The 19,936-nt window shown below is 31.3% G+C and overlaps 1 protein-coding gene across 1 annotated transcript in view; it reads left to right on the forward strand.

The window, feature by feature from the left end:
- Positions 1 to 912: 912 nt before the first annotated feature.
- The window catches only part of LOC129233976 (protein ced-11-like), a 39,748-nt gene continuing 20,724 nt past the window's right edge, over positions 913 to 19,936 (forward strand). The window contains exons 1-7 of the mRNA XM_054867886.1: positions 913 to 1,032; positions 2,200 to 2,343; positions 12,747 to 12,974; positions 15,870 to 16,044; positions 17,507 to 17,572; positions 18,846 to 18,954; positions 19,035 to 19,212. Of these exons, the coding sequence (XP_054723861.1) occupies positions 913 to 1,032; positions 2,200 to 2,343; positions 12,747 to 12,974; positions 15,870 to 16,044; positions 17,507 to 17,572; positions 18,846 to 18,954; positions 19,035 to 19,212 (1,020 nt within the window). The remainder of the gene's footprint in view (positions 1,033 to 2,199; positions 2,344 to 12,746; positions 12,975 to 15,869; positions 16,045 to 17,506; positions 17,573 to 18,845; positions 18,955 to 19,034; positions 19,213 to 19,936) is intronic.

Here is a 19,936-nt window from a genome sequence, read left to right on the forward strand (position 1 = left end):
ACCTCGGTGATGGTCAAAATGGATATTTCGCGTGTCTATACATTCTTAGGCACTTTTCCGCATGTGGTCGAATCGAAAAAAAAACTCAACATTCATTTGGGGGTGAGCAAAATGGAAATTAAGGGCGATTTTTGAGTGAAAATTTTTTCGCGAATACAATACTTCCTTTTTTGTAAAAGGAAGTAAAAAACTTATCAAAATTAATGCATATTATCCAATAAAAAAATCTTTTGCTTCTCTTTCTATTGGGTAAGAAATAAAACCCCTCGGATTTTATTTTTACCCCGATGCTTCCTAAAACTAAGAAGAAAAAACTAACTTTAGAAAATGAATAAATGAGTACTAAAATGCCCTCTTGAATAAATAATAAACTTTGGAATGATATTAAAAGTAAATCATCTCAAGAATCATTGTTTCACGCTACAGACCAGGGCTATGGAGTCGGAGTCAGAAGTTGAGGCTGTAAAATTCCAAGAGTCAGAGTCGGTCTTTTTCCTTCGAGTCTATTTCTGCCAAGGCTGCGGAGTTGATATCGGACTGGGCATTGTTTAAGAGTTGCTATTTATTTGTTCGTTTATTTATTTCTTAGGTATTTATTTCATCAAATGAGAGAGGCATATTTTGTTTTTAGAAAATCAGTTAAAAATGCTAAATAGGTATGTTTGACATAATTTGCACTTTTAGCTAATTAAGAGGTTCTTGATCAGATGCTAAAAATCAATCCTATTCTGTTAGAATAAGGAAAAGTAGGCTCTTCTAGATTTGGACGGAACTTCATGTTCTTTCTTTGATTTTTCGCAAAAGAAAGCTAAAAAAACCCATTTCTTGGAAAATTTTGTTTTTGTGATTCATCAATTTTATCAATCATGTATTTCTAGAAACAAAGGAGCAAAGCAGAGCGCAAAAAACAAAATGATAGACGCAATCTTAAGTCCTTCATCATTTCGAAGATACGCCATACACCATCCGCCCATATGGAAAATGATGTACTTGATGTGGAGTGCTCCAATAACGAAATTTTGGACTTTTCAGGTACATTGAATCTAATTTCTAATGCAAAATAAATTCACTTGGGAGAACCATATTACATTTTTTAAAAATAAGGAGACAGTATTGAACTATTCTTTAAAAAGTAGGATTAGGTAAAAAACAATTTTAACCCAAGCAGATTACTTGGATAATAAACGTGGTAAAGGTTACTGATTACTTCCTGGTAACGTTCCAGGATTTCAAAAGTTTCTATCAGTTTCCTGTGAAAAACAAATTTTGTTGCAAAAAGATATCCTGAATCGCAACAAATTTCATAAATGCCTATTTTACACTGTGGAGCCCCAATCAGCAAAGGAAGTTGACAAGCTATTATTATTTTCATACATGAGCTTTCACTGAAGATTCCCGAGTTATTTTAGCATCATGATTGGCTTTGATTAGGAAGGTTTCTGAATTTTTCGGAAAGACTCTAGGTCAGGATTTCAGGAAGGTTACTAAATTTTAGCGTGAAACTTTCTTGGTTTTTTCCAGATGGCAGAAATCAGGTACATAAGAAACCCATTATTTTCCAGGGAAGTTTCAGATTTTTTTTCTATAAGTCACATCATATGTGTCCTGAAGCTAATATAGTGTAAAAAAATTCTTTCCTCAAACGTTAATAATACAACGTTCAGCAATTTTTTTGACTAAATTTTAAAATTGAACTGGTAGGAAAAAAATGATGAAATGCAATTTTTGGAAGCGATGGTAAAATTTTACTGACGGTATGATTGTTCTAGTTACAACTACAAATTTTTCATAAAAATTTAGGCTTAAAAATGTATCCGAAGTTATCTTAAGATCTTAACTGGTGAAATAATTTAAAGTATACCATCGAGGTGAAATTTGTATAAAATGAAGCTTTTAGTCTACAAGGCTCATGTACATGAAGACTCATGTCTTCAAACCAGTAAGCAGTTTATTTACATTATAGTTTACAACAATCGAACAGTTTACTTTGTATTTTAGCCGTAACATTTTTCTTTCTGGGTTAAATGTATTCGTAGAAAAATTACAGACTATGGTTAATTTGAACTTTTACCACCGGGCCATTTGTTGAATTTTACTCTTCTGATGTATGGTAAATTCCTGAAATGCGTTTCAAAATACTAAGTTCCTCCGTAGATCAATATTATTTTTATGTTGCTAATGATAAATATATTTTATTAGGTGTTTTATGTTGTGTACTTAGCACTATTCAGCATAGCAGTTATGTGGCAGTCATGTGGAAATTATCACCTGGATATGACAGTTTGCTGCTGGACATCTTTAATAGCCTTGGAATCCGTGCATCCGGCAGTAAGAATGAGAAAAGTAATGAAAAAGTTTTGTCCTTTTTAGAACCTTATTGGAATTCTGATTTGCAATTTGTTCTTTTCATTTCGTTTTTAAGTGATGTGAATAAAAATTACCCTTATCAGCTTGAAAAATCTACAGGATCTTCTTTGATTATATTCTTTGTGATGGCCATATTTAAAATCGCTGCTGGAAGTAGGTCAAGGCATATGTTTGAGAAGAAAAAATTTCAAGATTTGGAAAGGAAGTTTGAAGATGTACTTAGTTTGGAAAAAAAGAAAGAAATGGTGAAATTTTAGTAATACATATTCTGATCTATAAGTTTAAGTGTGCATTTCGGGAAATCTGATGCTTCCTATTGACTGATCGGTTACGCACGGTAACAAGAAATTGTGGTCAATGTATATTAAGATATTTTACGCTGCACTAAAATATCCTTCACTAAAAATGCTTTAATTAAAATATCCTACGTTTAGGGACAGGAAATTTTGTAATGAAAATTCAACATGTGTTTTTTTTTCTTTTGAGTAGCAAAGCACAGCGCACATTTATGAAACTAATTCAGTAAAATAAGCATTGTTCTTGCATAGCTCCATGTCTTTGCATTGAAAAAAAAGCGTATATTTTAAACCTAAAACACGTGTGTTGCTATTTACATTGAAAATTCGTGTCGTACTGCATTCGATGTGTTCAATAGCACATGAGTGAAATTTTAGTAGGTAAAGTGTTCACTTTATCTACTTCATTTTGTCAACATTACTCATCCAAACATATAAAAGTTACTTATACTGATGAGCTCTTATTAGTTCCAATTTAAAAGTATGAGATTAATACAATCAAAATTTTTGTCGACGATTATTTAATAAATTTTTTTGAAAATTTTATCCCGCAAAAACAATAAAATGTTTTCTAACAACACGGAAATATGTGACAATTCAATTAGAAAATGTGTAGCGGGTTAAACTTTTCAGCTAATTTTGTGTAGTCGTATTCAAGTGCTGAAGATAGAAAAAATATATTTCTGCATGAAACATCGGACTAACATCGCAACGAAACAAGGGCATAATTTTGAGCAAATATTTCTTTTGATTTTGTTCAAATAAAAACATACTTTATTTACATGAAATACACCGCCAGCTCAGTCAATACCCTAATTGTCCACATTTTCTAATTTATACGTTTCCAGCGGCTTTTTTTTTTTTTTTTAACTGCAGACATGACTGCAGGCATGTTTGTCAACACTGTAAAAAAAAAATCCGGAAACGTTTCTGAGTATATCGTGCAGCTGCGGTTCATGAAATTTTCAAAAACGTTTCTGAGTATTTCGGAATTCTCTTTCTGTAATGTCCAGAAACGTGTCTGAGTATTTCGGAATCCTCTTTCAATGTTTCTGAGTATTTTGGAATACTCTTTCTGTAATTTTCAGAAACGTTTCTGAGTATTTCGGAATCCTCTTTCCGTAATTTCCAGAAATGTTTCTGAGTATTCTGTGCAGCTGTGGTTCATGAAAGTTTCGAAAACGTTTCTGAGTATTTCGGAATTCTCTTTCTGTAATGTCCAGAAACGTGTCTGAGTATTTCGGAATCCTCTTTCAATGTTTCTGAGTATTTTGGAATACTCTTTCTGTAATTTTCAGAAACGTTTCTGAGTATTTCGGAATCCTCTTTCCGTAATTTCCAGAAATGTTTCTGAGTATTCTGTGCAGCTGTGGTTCATGAAAGTTTCGAAAACGTTTCCGAGTATTTCGGAACTCGCTAAACAATTTTCAAAAACGTTTCCGAGAATTTCAGAATTCTTTTTCCGTGATTTTTTCCAAAATATAATTTTTTACTATAGTATTGCATACCATATCAGTTTCAGTTCTTTCATATCTAACAGCAATGAAACAAACAATTTTAGAATCATTCGTGGATTTTTTTTTCTTTTTCTGAATTTCTGATGACAAATAGCATGGTTAACAGCATAACATATGCACAGTTAAAAATTTTTGAAAATTTATGAAATAATATAGTAGTTTCATTCCTATTAACAAAATCGTCAGGGGAGGGGAGGGGGGTACTTTCTCAAAAGTGGGATTGTTTGTTAAACAATCTTAAACTTCAGTTTTTCTCACAATATTTTCAAGACAAAATTATCAACATATTGTATTTTTAATGCAGAACTTAAAAACATATCTTGTATCAAACTTGATAGCTTTTACTTTCGGATGAAATTTGACAGAACTTACCTTCCCTTCGCGTCAAGTCTATTTCTCTGACGAAAAAAGTGTACCGAAAAGTGCCAACAGAGAAATTGGTGAATTTAAATATGACACCAAGTCCTCCTGTTGGAACCATTCGGGGTGATTCTTCTGTTCTTGCCCTTTTCCAGTTCATCACAAATATAAATACTTTATCAAGATAGGTTACTGATTTTATTTTTACAATGTGCGCAAAATGCATTACATATTTTATTTATTAAAACATTGAATTCTATTGCATGATTACTCCATTTCATATATACGAGATCCCCCCCCCCCCACACCATAAGAGTGATGGTGAACCCATAAAATGCTATAAAGCGCCCCCCCCCCCTCCCGCCTTAAAAAAAAGCAATCCCTGAAAATGTCAATGGCAGTCTGCGTGGTGAACGCCCCTCGTCTTCTCCCCATATGTACATTGTATATTTAATTAATAACATAGTATTTAAAAAAGGATCACTTTTAAAACAATGACATGAAATAATTTTTCTTTTTATTTCGGCTTGTAAATGCAGCTGTTCCATTTTTGCCTCTGGCTCATTCCTCCTGACTGTCCTATATTAAACTAGTATATCCACGAAGGAAATGTTATTTACCGAACAACTAATGTCAAGGAATTTTTTATTGTCAACCACATTTAACAAAATGAATAAGCACATGAATTAATTGCATAACTATGTAGCTTACTAATAGATAACTGGGCCATTTTCTAATGGTATAAATATTTTTAAATAAATGAATAAATTATAATAAAAAAAGATAAATAATACTGGCACATTTTTTGTGAAGCATATTACAATACTAGAAAACATTTGCATACCATATTTTTAATGAATTAAACAATTGATTTTTCTTTTTTTTTTTCTTTTTTTTTTTTTTTTTTTTGAACCAATGTATGTTTATTCAAGTATTTCGAAATAACTTTTCTGTGATTGCTTTTCAAATATAAATCTTATTTCTTTTGCGTAATTAATCAGTTTCAATTGGTTACAACAAATAGTACACTGCGCTCACAGGTATGTAGGACAACTTTAAATTAATTCGATAAACCCAAAAACAGTTACAATTGGAGCCTCATCAAATGCAAATCAACAAAAATATAAATGTATATAACAACACGTTTTAAAATATTCATTAACACTTACAAGTGAACATGAGCGAAAGAAAATCTAAGTACCTCCATTACAACTGGATAAGTAATCCAAAGGGTTTCGTTTCATTAAGTATAAAAACGGGTGTTGAAACTATTCACGCTTGAACACACAATATAAATGTAATCATGGTTGCACCGGAAATTGTAAAGAAGCAAATCGTTATTAACTAACTTAATAACTGCGTACATCTTCTAAAAAATCAAGAGCAGCCCAAAATGCAAAGGCGTAAAATAAGTTTCGACACAATTTACTACTCTCTAGACATGAAATAACTTGCAATCCAATGCTTAACAGTTGCTGACTGCAGCAACCATAGAAAAGGAAAAAAATAAGCTCTCGTTATTTTCGACGCACTGGCGCCGAAGGATAAAATACGTTTCGAAGCATTGCGCCTCACTTCCGCTTCTAGATGTCTTGAAATAACAAAAAGCTTTCTGAATAATGAGGAGTTCGCTATTGGATGAAGGATTCTTACTATTTCGGAGACGTTTCCGATATATCTAGAAACGTTTCCGAAATTTGTTACAGTGCATGTACAAATTGGAAAGGCAGAAGAAACCTTGGAATCAAATGAGTTCCAGACAAAAGTGATAATTTTCATGTATTTGGACATAAATTATTTAAAAATTAATTCTCAAAATATAGCATTTTTCTTTTGGTTAACAACTTTTTCAAGATATTTTAAAACTCAAAAATACTTATTTATGCATTTTTATTTTAAGATTGTACATAAATTATTTGAAACTTCTTTCGTCAGTCTAGTAATTGAATAAAGAGGTAAACTTTAAATGCAAGAAAAAAGAAGCTATGCATACAGCCATAAAATTCATACATGGTCATGAAAAATGCATCAATTAAAATGAAGTATTAGTAAAAGAGCATCCTGCAAAAACGTTTCGAAAACCAAAATTAACATAAATGTTAATTTAGTTGAAAATTGCTACAGTTAATAATCATGTTGTCCGAACTTTTGGTGTAAAAAAATACCTGATTGCTTTGCTTTAACAGTCATTAGGTATTCTAAAATTTCACTCCTAATTTTAAAGGATTTATGTCACAAAAAGCGGAGACTTTTTAATTTTTTAAAAATGTAAAAGAATTTTCTCTGGTGGCAGCAGGGCCGACAAGAGACCACGTCAGCTGAGTCGGAAACAAGGAGCCTGACCCTTGGAGGGGCTGGCTCGGAAAAGGAGCAGCATAAATGTTCTAAGTTTTATAGGGTTAGGGGGCTCGTAGATCAAACTGACAAGAAACCCGCCTTGGCGGCCCTGGGTAGCAGGAGACTGAGATTGAACTCCAAAGCAAGAAAGTAGGCATGTCTAAAAATATAGTTACTGATTTAAGCTACATGTACATTAAAAATATTAACTCAAAAAACATAAAACACAAAGAGATGCTGAGTCATGTCATTTGCTCCTCCTTATATTTTGTCTTTTATTTATGAGAATAAATTCCCATAATTTCAGTGTCACGCCATATGAAATTTAGTGTCATTTCCCTTCGCATGCTCAGTCCTGACAGCTTTAGATCGTGCCCATAGATAGCGTTATTTTAATGCCTCCTGACCTTGATGGCGTGGCCAGAATATGCTTTTCTACAACTTACTACTTGTGATTTTGCTCATCTTTCCTTCTCTTAATCATACTCCATTCACTCACGTTTTAGTGTGTTTTGTATTTTCTTATTTTAATTTCGTACTTTCCAAGTTGATTTATCCTGTTATAATAGTTTTTTAGTCGTTTATATACCAAAGTAAGTTTTGTTTTTGTTTATTATTTCATTTCGAAAGAAAAGCATTGTTGGCTCATTCCATGTCAATTCCACACACACAAACAAACAAAGGCAATTGTCATCTTCGCCTTCTCATATTTTCTAGAAAACTTTTAGTACACGTGTGCAATCGATATAGCTAGAAAAATGTGAATTTTTCTCAAGATTTATACGTTGGTTCTTTTTTGATATACAGGGTTGTAAAATTCGTTAATAAAGAGGTAAAAACAAGAAAGGGTAGTGTGAATTGTTGTAAAATATTTCCTAATTCAGATATAGTAGTTACATTTTTTGTAGGTTCTTCTATGAATACTAAGTATTTTCCCATATCACAAGTGAAAATATTTAATGTAATAATGGATTCATTGTTAAAAAATTTGAGAACTGAAGCCGCAGTTGCAGTAGCTAAACGTTGACTTCTGTTTCATTAATAAATTAAAGCTAATATTGACATTATTATGGAAACAAACATGGGTATGAGTTATAAAATATCCATTCCACCCAAAATTATAAAGTAAAGTTGCAGTTAAGTTAAAAGATGTTCCTGACTTTTCAATTCAAATGTGAAACACTTCTTTTTTTTCATGAACATCATTTAAAAGTTAATGGGAGATGCAAAATGATTGCTAAATATTTTTTGACTCGACAATCTCGGATCATCAATTGGTTTTAGAGTGTTAATAATCTTTTTAGTTTTATTGTGCATGATTGTTTACCTAAAAACTGAAAATTATTTTACTGGAGAAAAGTATCATGAAACCAAACCTGGTTCAAAATTGATTTTTAATTTGAGAAATACTCCCTTTGAGTATTAAGTAAACAAAATTCAAACGAATCATAAGGCTTTTAGGTGTAATTTCAGTTAATTATACAGTGGCCGCGGCTTATATGAATCACTTTTGTTCTAAACAGTTTTGACTCCTTAAAGCGGCTGAGTCAATAAAGCGGCAAATTCAATAAAGCTGGATTTTGTTCTGTTTTTGGCAATTTGATTTATTGAAGCGGTTGATTCAATTAACCCCTGATTCAATTAGTTGGCGTTCAATGTATAGCTCAGTGAACCTTACTGAATCAATACCAGTTAATCCACTTCCATTGTTTATGATACTTCTACAGAAATTTGTATTATCCATTAATATTTTTCTTTTTCTTGAGGTACGAAATCAAAAACAGCTGTTGTTTTCTCAATTTTTCGGTGCTATATAATTTCTATATGCTAGTGGATTTTTTGGTAAAAAATGTTTGAATATTTCTCTTAGTCGCTAAAACAAAAATTTTTTAATTGCTCAAAAAAAACTCTTAAAATTAAAAACCCAGAAAATCCCCCTTTCTTTTTGCATATGTTCAAGAACAAAAGTACTCTCGACAAAGTTTTTGTATCTGATCTGAGACAAGTTCTTTGCGATCAAATTTGTTCGACGCAACTCCATATTTTAGACCGAACCTGAGATTCAAGTTTCCCTACGGAGCCAAGTAACAATTTTTCAACTGTTAGAACGAAAAATCATTCAGATGAAAAAATTAAACTATGAGACTGAGATTTCCCGGCCGGCCGAGATCTTCGAATAAAAAACGGTTTGTTTGCAGTAAGATTTTTCACAAAGGTTATTTTAATAAGGGTAGGAGTAACAAGCAGGCTAATAGACATACATTCAACCCACGGTTTTAAAATATGATATTTTTGAAAATATTGAAACTATCCGATATTTTGATATGTATTGAATGTTTTGATATATATCCGGTATTTTAATCAGCACAAATTAAAGTCTTCAAAATAGTAAATGCATCCTTAAATCAATCTTTCTTTTCTTATATTGTTATTACAATATTTAGGCTTAAAATTAAGGCTTAAATTAACTTTAATCTTTCATTATTTACATTGAATATTTCATTTAACATTTTAATCAATTTTAATGGAGTTAATTTAGCATTAACTGTGTCATTCACTTTTCTTCTGTTAGCAAGTTTTACACAGTTAATGATTCAGAAATAAAATATTATGTATTAATCGGTGCACAATCATAAGACATTTTTTTTCTGACCATTGTTTAATATTTAATTAAGTACTTTTACTATAAATTAAAATTGTTACACTGCTAATAATTTTTAATAATAAATGAACAATATTACTATGATTAATATAATTTTTATAGTGAAAATACAGTAGTTGAAAAATAAATATCAAAAATATTAAAATATGATGATATCTTCAAAACAAATATCGGATGTGTATTGATATATATCATGATGCATATCAACTGATATATATATATTGGCAACCCCTGATTCAACCCTAATGAAACATTTTCATTTGAAATTTTTTTGACGTAGTGGAAAAGGTTGCACATGTGGAGCATGCTATATTTTACTACGATAATGTGAAGCAAAAAATCCTAAAAAAACTCAAGTAATAGCAGTTCTAGCCCTGCATTTTAACCAAACTTTCATAGCAATGAGCCAGTTTGTGTTCCTGTGGTGACAGCTTATTTGTTTCAGCAGATGCTGATGTACTTTTATCACTGTCTTCTTCAGGTAAAAACATATTTTAAACTAATCAATATAAGCTACATTTAATTATTGAAAACCATTATATAAACATTCACGTAAATTTATGCCAATGTTTAAATTTTGTAATTAAAGCTTGCATATACTCTCCGCAAATATAAATATTAGTATAAGATTATATATATATATATATATATATATATATATATATATATATATATATATATATATATATATATATATATATATATATATATATATATATATATATATATATATATATATATATATATATATATATATATATAAGTGTTAAAAAAGATTTATAATTATTATTTTGCTGAAATCAGTTTGCAAATTTATTGTTAATTATTATTACAAAATTTCTAATTATTTATTTTATTGTTTTTTATTTTTTAAATCGTTAACTAATAAATAGTTGGCCAAAAATTTAGTAGTTTCTTTTAAGGGAAATAAAGGGCAAAATATTTTTTTTAACTAAAAACTAAAGTGTAGAAAAATTTTAAAACTCATCATCACATTGTGTATGAAGCTTAAACGCATACTTTACATAATAAAATATTCCATGTATTGTTTAGTCCTATAAGATTTTTTTCTTGTCGACCCATTGATCAGAACATGCTATGAAAGTTTAAAATTTGACAATGAGCAGAGTTCTATAATTCAGAAAAAATATTTTCTTAATGACAGCTACTGTACAATTCAAACGGACACAATATACGTTATAAACCATTCAATGTAATAAGTATACAAGGTGTTCCGTTTTAACCTGTAAGAAGTTTATCTTTGCAACCGTTAGTCCTAGATGTATACTCCCAATTGCAAAAAGGTTCAAAATCAGATGCAGGGTTAAGATATTGAAAGTTCGAAACAAAAATAAAAATGAACCAAAAAATACAAAGTTTAACTTTTTATACGTGTCCCAGGTTCCCTAACTAATATTTAGAGAAAAAACTATTACTGACACAGAAAACTTGACATTTGTGCGACCAAAACTCAAGGAGATATTAGAGTTTAACGTTTTAAGGGACCATACAAAAGATGAGATTGCAACTTATCGCCCTTTCAGAGGAATGTCAGGTTGTCGAAGTAAATAAAATAATTATTTATATTTTTCATTGCTAATGTCTGACCATCGATTGCATGGAAAGGCTAATATCCGGTTTATAGGCAGAAATGGACGTATCTATTAGTTTATAGGGGTGTTAGTTTGTTACAGATGTTCACTTTTGGCTCTCTATTATTTAGCCCAGGTTTTGTAGAAATGAAAATTTGCTCACGGCAATGCTATTTTAATCCAAAGTATATTCGATCAATATTCTCACTACAAAAAATAATTGATTTATTTATTCACAATATAGTTTTGAGCTTACCATTTTGCGTTTATATTCCCGAACGAAACGAAAACATTTTATTTTCTTTTTGTTGTTTCCATAGTAACTATTTTTGTTTCCTCTCATTTGATTTTAGAGAATGCAATAATGAATAAGGCCCTAGTGACATTATAAAACGCGTGTGTCAATATCCCATCGTTATTTTCCCTTCTCCCCTGCCAGATTCTTTCAGATGGAATCGTCTTTACTTGGCCGATTGCCAAATCACATACAATCCACGCTACAAAGCCTCGAACAATTTGAAAAATCACACTATATGCACACATATAATTTTAAACCCTTGTTAATTGCTATATTTTCCCCCAAAAGGTGGTATTGATTGCGAGTGTAAAGTGGTGTAAGTCACAAAACGCTGCGTTTTATAGCTCGGCGAATATTGGTCGTACTAATGTCAAACGTTTTCTGCTGGAATGATTTTTCAATGGAGAAAATTTCCCTAAATATAAGTAAGACGACCTGGGGCCCGTATAAAAAGTTACATTTTTTATTTTTCGACTTATTTTAATTTTTACTTCAAACTTTAAAACCCTGCATCTGATTTTGAACATTTTTGCAATTGGAAGTATACATCAAGGACTAACGGTTGCGAGAAAAAGCTCTTGCAAATTAAAACGGAACACCATGTGTACGTATACGCTTCATTACAACGAGTTTTCGTTGAAATATGAAGCTCGTCCTGCATTTTTCAATCGTGTTCACATGTGCCCCAAGCTTGTTCACATCTGCCCCCCTATAGGAGCACATGTGAGCAACTGAAGACAATATTAAAAAATTCCATAAAATATGGAAATATATTTTTTTTAATCTGAAAAAATTCCATGGTATAAAGAGAAGACTATTCAATCATGGGGACCCTATTTCTGTGAGAAATTCAAATATTTTCTGAGAAATTAAGAAATTTAAAAAAAAAAATGTTTACATGTGCCCCTTTTTCCTCTACATAATTTTATTTTTTCTTGATTTTTTTTTTTTTTTTGTTTTTTGTTTTTATATGAATGTTTTAATAGAAACGAAACCCGCTTTAATGTTTTTATTTCATGATTTGTTCATTTTGAATTTATTATTTATCTTCAAAATTTAACTTAAAATATTGTATTTCATTGTGCAAAAATGGCGATTTTTTTCTAACATACTGAAAGAAACAAGTTGGAAAATTCAGATTTTAGCAAAAGCCAAAAACAAGTGTTTTGCATTTAATTTGGTCAAAACCTTTTTCGTAAATTGAAACTGAATTTAAGAAAAAATAATTACGGGAAAAAAACTGCGTTAAAAGTGTATAACAACACGTAAAACGTAACTATTACCTTGATTATGTTTTTTTTTTCTTTTCAATTTTAGAAATATAAAGCCCAAGCATTTGTTTTGAAAATCTTAGAGATCATCATAATGTTCATGTTTGTTTTACTGTATGCCGTCGGACGCCTCATCGAGCCAAGACAAATTGATCCTTACACCACAAGAGTCATTTTATGTTTGGGTCTTCTGTACTTTTATTACCGCATCATTGCCATCTACCTCCCCATCTCCCCAACATTGGGACCATTATTATACAGAGTGAAGCTTATGGTATGTACTCACGGATGGTATGTCTTTCGTCCCCTTATGATTCATCACCATTGAATTTAACAACTTTAGTGAAGAAAAGTCTAAGAAATGTAATGTTTCAAATGTTAGAAACCTTTACTTAGTGTTATCAATTTGAAAGTTTTTATAACTTAGTTACAAACAGGGACGGGTACAGCGGGAGGGTTAATGGGGTCATGACCGACCCCCCTTAACCGTCGACACTATTGTGCATCCACATTGTGCTCAAACATTTTATAAATGAAATTAAAATGATTGCAGTAATAGGGGGAAGGTTGCCGTCAATGAACCGGTTCCATGACTAGAGCGCGAAGACATTTCCCGTCCCAGAGTTTGTGCAGACGCGTAATCAGTTTTATTACTTTCCTTTGTCTGAAAACAGTCTACTGCAGAGTCATCAAGTGGCTAAAATAATTTCATCATACTGTTAATCGGTCAGAAAAGATTTCTAGCATTATCTTACTAATTATTGAGATTTTCATTTAGTTATAACATGCTTTGAATATCATTGATCAATTAAACGTGAACATTAACTTAAAAGAGTGCCTTTTCAAGTGCAATTCCCCATACTTCATGTTTCATCATGATTCATCACAGCTGTAACACCTATAAGAATATTCAAAATGATGCAGTTGCTTTCCTTGGACCGCTAGGTGTTTTCACGAATGGACTATCTGACAAAGTGGGTCATTCATGGAAAATCTCAAATATTGTTGTAACTTCAGCTCAATTATCTTTGAAAATTGCTCAATTGTTTTAAAATAAATATGATAATGAAAAAAAATAATCTCAGTAATTCATGAAAACTCTTAAACTTTATTATAATTTCAATTCAAAATTTTTTATAAATTGAATAAAAATTTAAAACTCAGTATTAGAGTTTCAAATACTTTTGCTGTTCCAGAAAAATACAAAAATTAGTAAAATATGGCCAATGGACAAGTGAGAGCATGTAATGTGAAACAGTAGCTTACAGAAATAATGGCATGGACCGTAACGAAGTCTGCCGACAATATAGAGTCCTGAAAGCAACTTTAAACAGTCGGAAGGATGATGAAAACCAGTTTGTTTTACCTTAGTCAATTAGTAGAAATTTAGGAGATAAGCCCTTCGAAATAGGAATATAATTAGTGAATCATATTTTGAAACTAGAGAAGACTTTTAGAATTACTTCCGAAAAATTGGGGGAAATCGCCTTTCTAGAGGCTGAGAAAAATAACATGTCCCACAGATTTAATTAAGATAAAGTCTGTTAGTACTATATTTTCTGGTAGTTTGAGATTTAAGCTTCTGTTTCAGTAATAAAATGGTCAATAATTTCTCTGGCATTTTAGAAAGCAAGTACAATTTTGCGTCGAACGATAATTTTTAACAAAATTCTCAACAGTTCAAAAGAGGTTGAAAAGATATTAGCTTAGAACAGTGTTGCAAAGGTTGTGAAATTTTCAAGTGGTGACCGAGGTGTGATAACAACAGCTGTGTGTTGTGTGAGTGCTGCGGTTTTTTTATGTTTCTCTTATACGAAAATAAAACATTTTAGAAAACAAATCTATTTTTCTATAACTTATTTTTATTTTTTGTGTTTATTGATCACCTGTTATAAATACTTGTAAGTTACGCATTGATTTTTTTTATTTAAGAATGCGGTCCGTCGATGGAAATTCGATGGTTCATCCATAGCAACCGGTAGGCATGAATGGAACACATATTAAAATATTTATTTTAAATATGCTTTCTTTATTGTGTATATTTATCACGAAAGTGAATAAATTATATTGTATAGTAATATAATTTTAAATAGTATTTTATTTCATACTTAAAGGAGGTATATTTAATGGTGCAATCGTTAAGATTTCGAAAATAATCGTTTCATGCGGACAATATCGGTAAGAATGCAACACATTTCCTCTTACGATTTTTCCCCCGTTATAACTTTACTTCGCTGATGAGTTGTTTTCTCTCTGCCTTGGAGAAAATTGAAAAATAACTCTTATATCATCGCCGGTGAAATTTTCGCCAGTGACTTTTCGGCAAACTGGCGAAAACTTCTGGAGCTTTGAGCACGAGTTTCTGGCCGAGCGAGAAAGTGTCTAGCGATATAAGAATTCGCAAAAGTAAGCGATGCTTTTCTGAGAAAGTAACAGATTTTGAACATCAACGACAATAATTTCAATTACAACTTTTTAAAAAAATATTACTACACTCTTGAGCAATTTTTAAATTGTGCTATGAGCAGTTAAAAAAAAATATGCTTAACCTACAGTTTGTATGAATGAGTGACATCGTGTTTACATAATTCATACATTAGCTAAATTAGTAGCTCGCATAGTTAGCATTGGTGACGTTGCGTGTTACTATAGATTGTTGAAATTGATTTTCTTATCTAGAGCATACTCTGAAGATATTAGGGGCAATTTAAAGGGAAAATATTCAACAAATTACTGCCGTGGGAGCCAGGTAAAGAGGAGTAACTGCAAAATTTTCATTTTTTGCAATTTTGCTATCTGTTGTACGTTAGCTTTATTGTTTAAGTTTTCTTATTTGGATTCCGCTGAAATCAAAGCCTGTTGGCGACTGGAGATCGCTAATCTAGAGCTTTAGAGAAAGAATGAAACAAAGTAGTGCGAAGCGAACAGAAAACTTTTTAAAAGAGTTATTTCAACATTTTGATATCTCATATATAAAGCGGCTATATTCCTTCATTCCTAGGCTCCAAGGCACCGAATCCATTTGAAAGGGTTCAACTTGAAATTTCTGACTATCAGTTTATAGGGAAACATTTTTAATTTAATAATTGAAACAGATTCATACCTCCGATTGATGACTTAAATCATCGAGCCTTAATTATATTAAAGACTTGGTATTTTCTCTGAACAGGTTCTCGTCGATTTCATCAATTTCATGCGCATGACCATCCTCGTCATCATCAGTGGTGGAATCGTGATCCATGCCGTCATGTATCCAGATTATCCTTTTAATATTGAGCTTTTCAGAAGAACATTTCACAAGGCGTGGTTTTCGCTCTTCATGACTCCAATTGATGACCTAGGAAGTAAAAATTCTCACTTATTAGTCCCTATTGTATATATACATACATAGAGAAAAAAATTCTAAATAATTTTTTGTTAATATTTATTTTAATTCTTTTGATTTCTACTACATTTTATATCAAGAAAAACCATTAATTATGCGGCAAAAGTTTTACACACACACACATACCTATTCATCTCTATTACTTTAAATCATAAAGGGCTTTGGCGACATCCAAAGTTTAGCCAAATATTTTGGCAGTAAATATTATTTTTATTTTTTTTGTCTGGTCTTATAAATAGTGAAAGAAAATTGTCTAGACATCGAATATCGCTAAAAACGGTCGCACCTGGAAATCTAAAATTGTTTTGTTGCTAAAGAAAATATTTTTATTTATTTTTTTTTACAAATGATCTCATTTCTGTCAACAGTAGACGATCGGTAGGGATCAAATTTGTCCCAAATGCAGAATGCATATTTTTCCGAACTACAAGAAATATCTTCTTCTTCAGTGTGGAAATGAAGTTATATAGTTAAACTAGGTTATTTTTGGTACAAAGCGTAGTTTTAATTTTAATATTGAACGAAAATTTTATAATATTTATCTTTTGTGTTTTTTAGGATAAATGGTTTAAGGATTAGGATTTTTGGGGATCACAATGTCCTTCTTTTAAAGGTGTTCATTTATGCTGTTGGACCTCTTATGATGAAGATTTTCGGATTTATATAAGCGGAGATTTTTAAAGGGTGGTTGACGTTTTTTCCCATTTAAAAAGGGATTCTTTGAACTTCTAAGATGCTTGATATTAAAAGAACATACATGATTTATCACGTTGGTTTTCATTCAACATATTTATTACTTACTTAAAGTATTGTAATTGTTGTAATTGTTTTGAAAATTCGGTTTCAGCTTATCGACATTTTTAAGAACATTTTAGTACTTCAAGCAACAAACGAAAAGTTTAAGTTTGCTGGTTAGTGTAATGTTATGTTTATGAAATCGAAAATGTACTGTGGGAGGAAAAGCAAACAATGAAAATTTCGCACAAGAACTTTGAAAAAAGTAAAACTGCGATTTCACGGCTGCAGCCGTTAAAAACATCTACTTCCGAAAAAGTGAGAAAAACTTCGTTTTGTTAGACTTGTCAGACCAGGTAGACATACTTAAAAATTTTGCGCAGAAATCATTGCTTGTCTATGAGCACGCATTCATTAAATTTTAATTGCATTCCATCAATAAAAGGTTTACATGATAAATAAACAAATTCAAAACTATTAAAAAAAGAACTTAAAAAAGGACGCAAACTATGAGCCGTATTGGGGCGCAGTATATTTTAGCTACGCCGTTGTAGCGATTCCCAATTTCAATGTTCTTATCGAACTATGGATCTGATCTTGTAAAACAAAGTTTGCTATGTAATTTGCTGTGTTGCTTTAAAAAAGGAGTATACGAATTTTAAGAACACAATTTCTTGATTTTTCAGGAAATTTCAACTGTCAGAAAACAAGTTTAAAACAAGGGAATGAAACATTTTGCTTGTCAGGTGCATGTAAGTAGATTTGATCTAATTTAACAGTTATTAATTTTACCCTTGAAATTCTAATAAGGATAATATTTTTTAAGTGCCCGAAGACAAGGATCTTTGTCTTGTGGATAAACGTATGCTTAAATTTATGAAATAATTATGACGTATTTAACATGAGACGTTCAAATTGCATTCCACAGAGGTAGTAGCGAAGCCAGAAAAAAATCCTGGGGTGGGGGTGGGGGAGGGAAGAGGTTTCAAAATCGAAAATTGTTGCTTTCTTTACCATTAATTTCTAATGTGAAAATCTCATTCAAAAAATAGAAGCAAACTTTTAAAGTATCTCAATAATTATTCATTATATCACATGCTTAAAAAATTTAATTATTTATACATTCGTATTGATATCACAATGGCTTTAAAAGGAAGAAAGGGGGCAGTGGAATGAGGAGAAAACCATTTTCCTCATTGCCCCTTCCCCAAAGGTAATCATATTAATAACTACCATTATTTTAATCTTATACCAATTTTTTGCGGTTATTTCACGAGATTATTTGAAAATTGAAACTTACTCTTTAAATACATCTTTGTTTTATAACTGCACATAGGAGGGAAAATGTTGGATAAAAGGGAAATAATAATGGGATGTATAACATATGTATAACACATATATAACACATAATACAACATAATAGGGAACATATACAACATAATAGGGAAATGTTGGAATAAAAGGTTTTTCTCTCTCTTTCTTTCAGTGGAAACCAAATAAACATGCTTGTACAATAAAGCTAGCGTTTAATAAATGTCAAAAATGAAGAAAAAAAAATTAAAATGTGCAGTTATCGCCTTTAACCCACCCACGGCAGAGCTGATTGATGACGTTATATTTAAGTAACAGTTCGCACATCATGCAAAACCTTTAATCTTTGCCAATTTGTAATTAAAAGCTTCAAGCCCGCCCTGTCTTGTGGTCGGAGGGGTCCCGGGTTCGAATCCCGGCTCGGCTATGGATATACTTTCTCTCTCCTGTCCTTTTCCTTCTTTCTGGGAATGTGTTGTTGTGATGTGAATGGCTGCCTAAACTATAAACGGGTTCTTGTGGCCTGTGTGAACTGTGGAAGTCGGACTTCCCACCAAATTACGGTCCAGTTGGAAAAGTGAAGCAGCACATCCCAAATTGCCAGCTTAGCTGGCACATGACAACTACAACAACAACTTAATTTTAAACTTCTAAAATTGTAGATCTATCTGCGAGCTAATTTTCATGTGCGTAATCGATTCTCTGATTTTACAGACGATGACGTTAAGTGTCCAAATGTTGGCTGGTGGGCATACATTTTTAATATTCAGTATTTCGTGTTACTGAAGTTGATTCTTCTCACCCTTCTATACGCACTTTTCAGGTATGTCATTACAGACATATGTTTAGTTTAACTGCATAAAGTATTACGAATTACGTCACAAGTTTTATCTTTTCTTTTAGTGCGACAGCATCTAAATTGTCAGCTGAAAGCGACGCCATTTGGAAATTTCAACGATATCATCTGGTTGTTGATTTTTCTAACCGTTTGCGGCTACCGGCTCCTTTGAACATTGTGAGCTATATCATTATCGGCATACAATTTCTGCACTGGTGCTTTTGCTGCATATTTTTCCGAGAAGTAAGATGCTTTTATTCATCTCTCGTTAAGAAATTAACTTCATGACCAAAACTAATAAGAACATTTCGGGTAGGATCTTGTAAAAGCAAGCATTGTTCAGCCAACAAGCTTGAAACAATTGATTTTTTTTATATTTCAGTAATATTTTTAACATTTCTAGTCATAATTGCCAAAATTGATTCATTATTTAATGAAAAGCTACAAATACAAATCATAAGAAATAAATACATACTTCTGTACTGAGAAGTAAAAGGAAATAAGTTTTGTAACACAAAATTACAGATTACTGCAGACACGTGTTTCGGAGTTTCAAAGAACCCCTTTTTCAATGCAAAACTGAGCTTTTAGACCTAAGCTTTTATCGGATATCTTTACATTCCAAAGCTCACTATTTTGCATTGAAAAAACGGGATTCTTTGAACTTGGAAATACACATCAGGAGTAATCTGTAATTTTCTGCAAAATTATTTCCTTTAAATTTAAATCCATTTTGTTATTATTATTATTATTATTTTAGCATTCTACTCCAAAAGGTGAGGTTAGGCGAAATGTTTAGAAGAGTTTAAAAATGAATTTTACATATCGAGTAAAAACTTAAATTATTAAATATTTGCACAAATTGAAATTAAGTAACGAAAGGAATAAATATACAGTACAACATAATTGGAGCTTTCAATTAAATTAGAAATTGCTGAGGTTAATAACTTATAGGTGGTTTGGTTAT

This window comes from Uloborus diversus, unplaced genomic scaffold, assembly GCF_026930045.1.
Source record: "Uloborus diversus isolate 005 unplaced genomic scaffold, Udiv.v.3.1 scaffold_853, whole genome shotgun sequence".
In the NCBI taxonomy this organism is placed as follows: Eukaryota; Metazoa; Arthropoda; class Arachnida; order Araneae; family Uloboridae; genus Uloborus; species Uloborus diversus.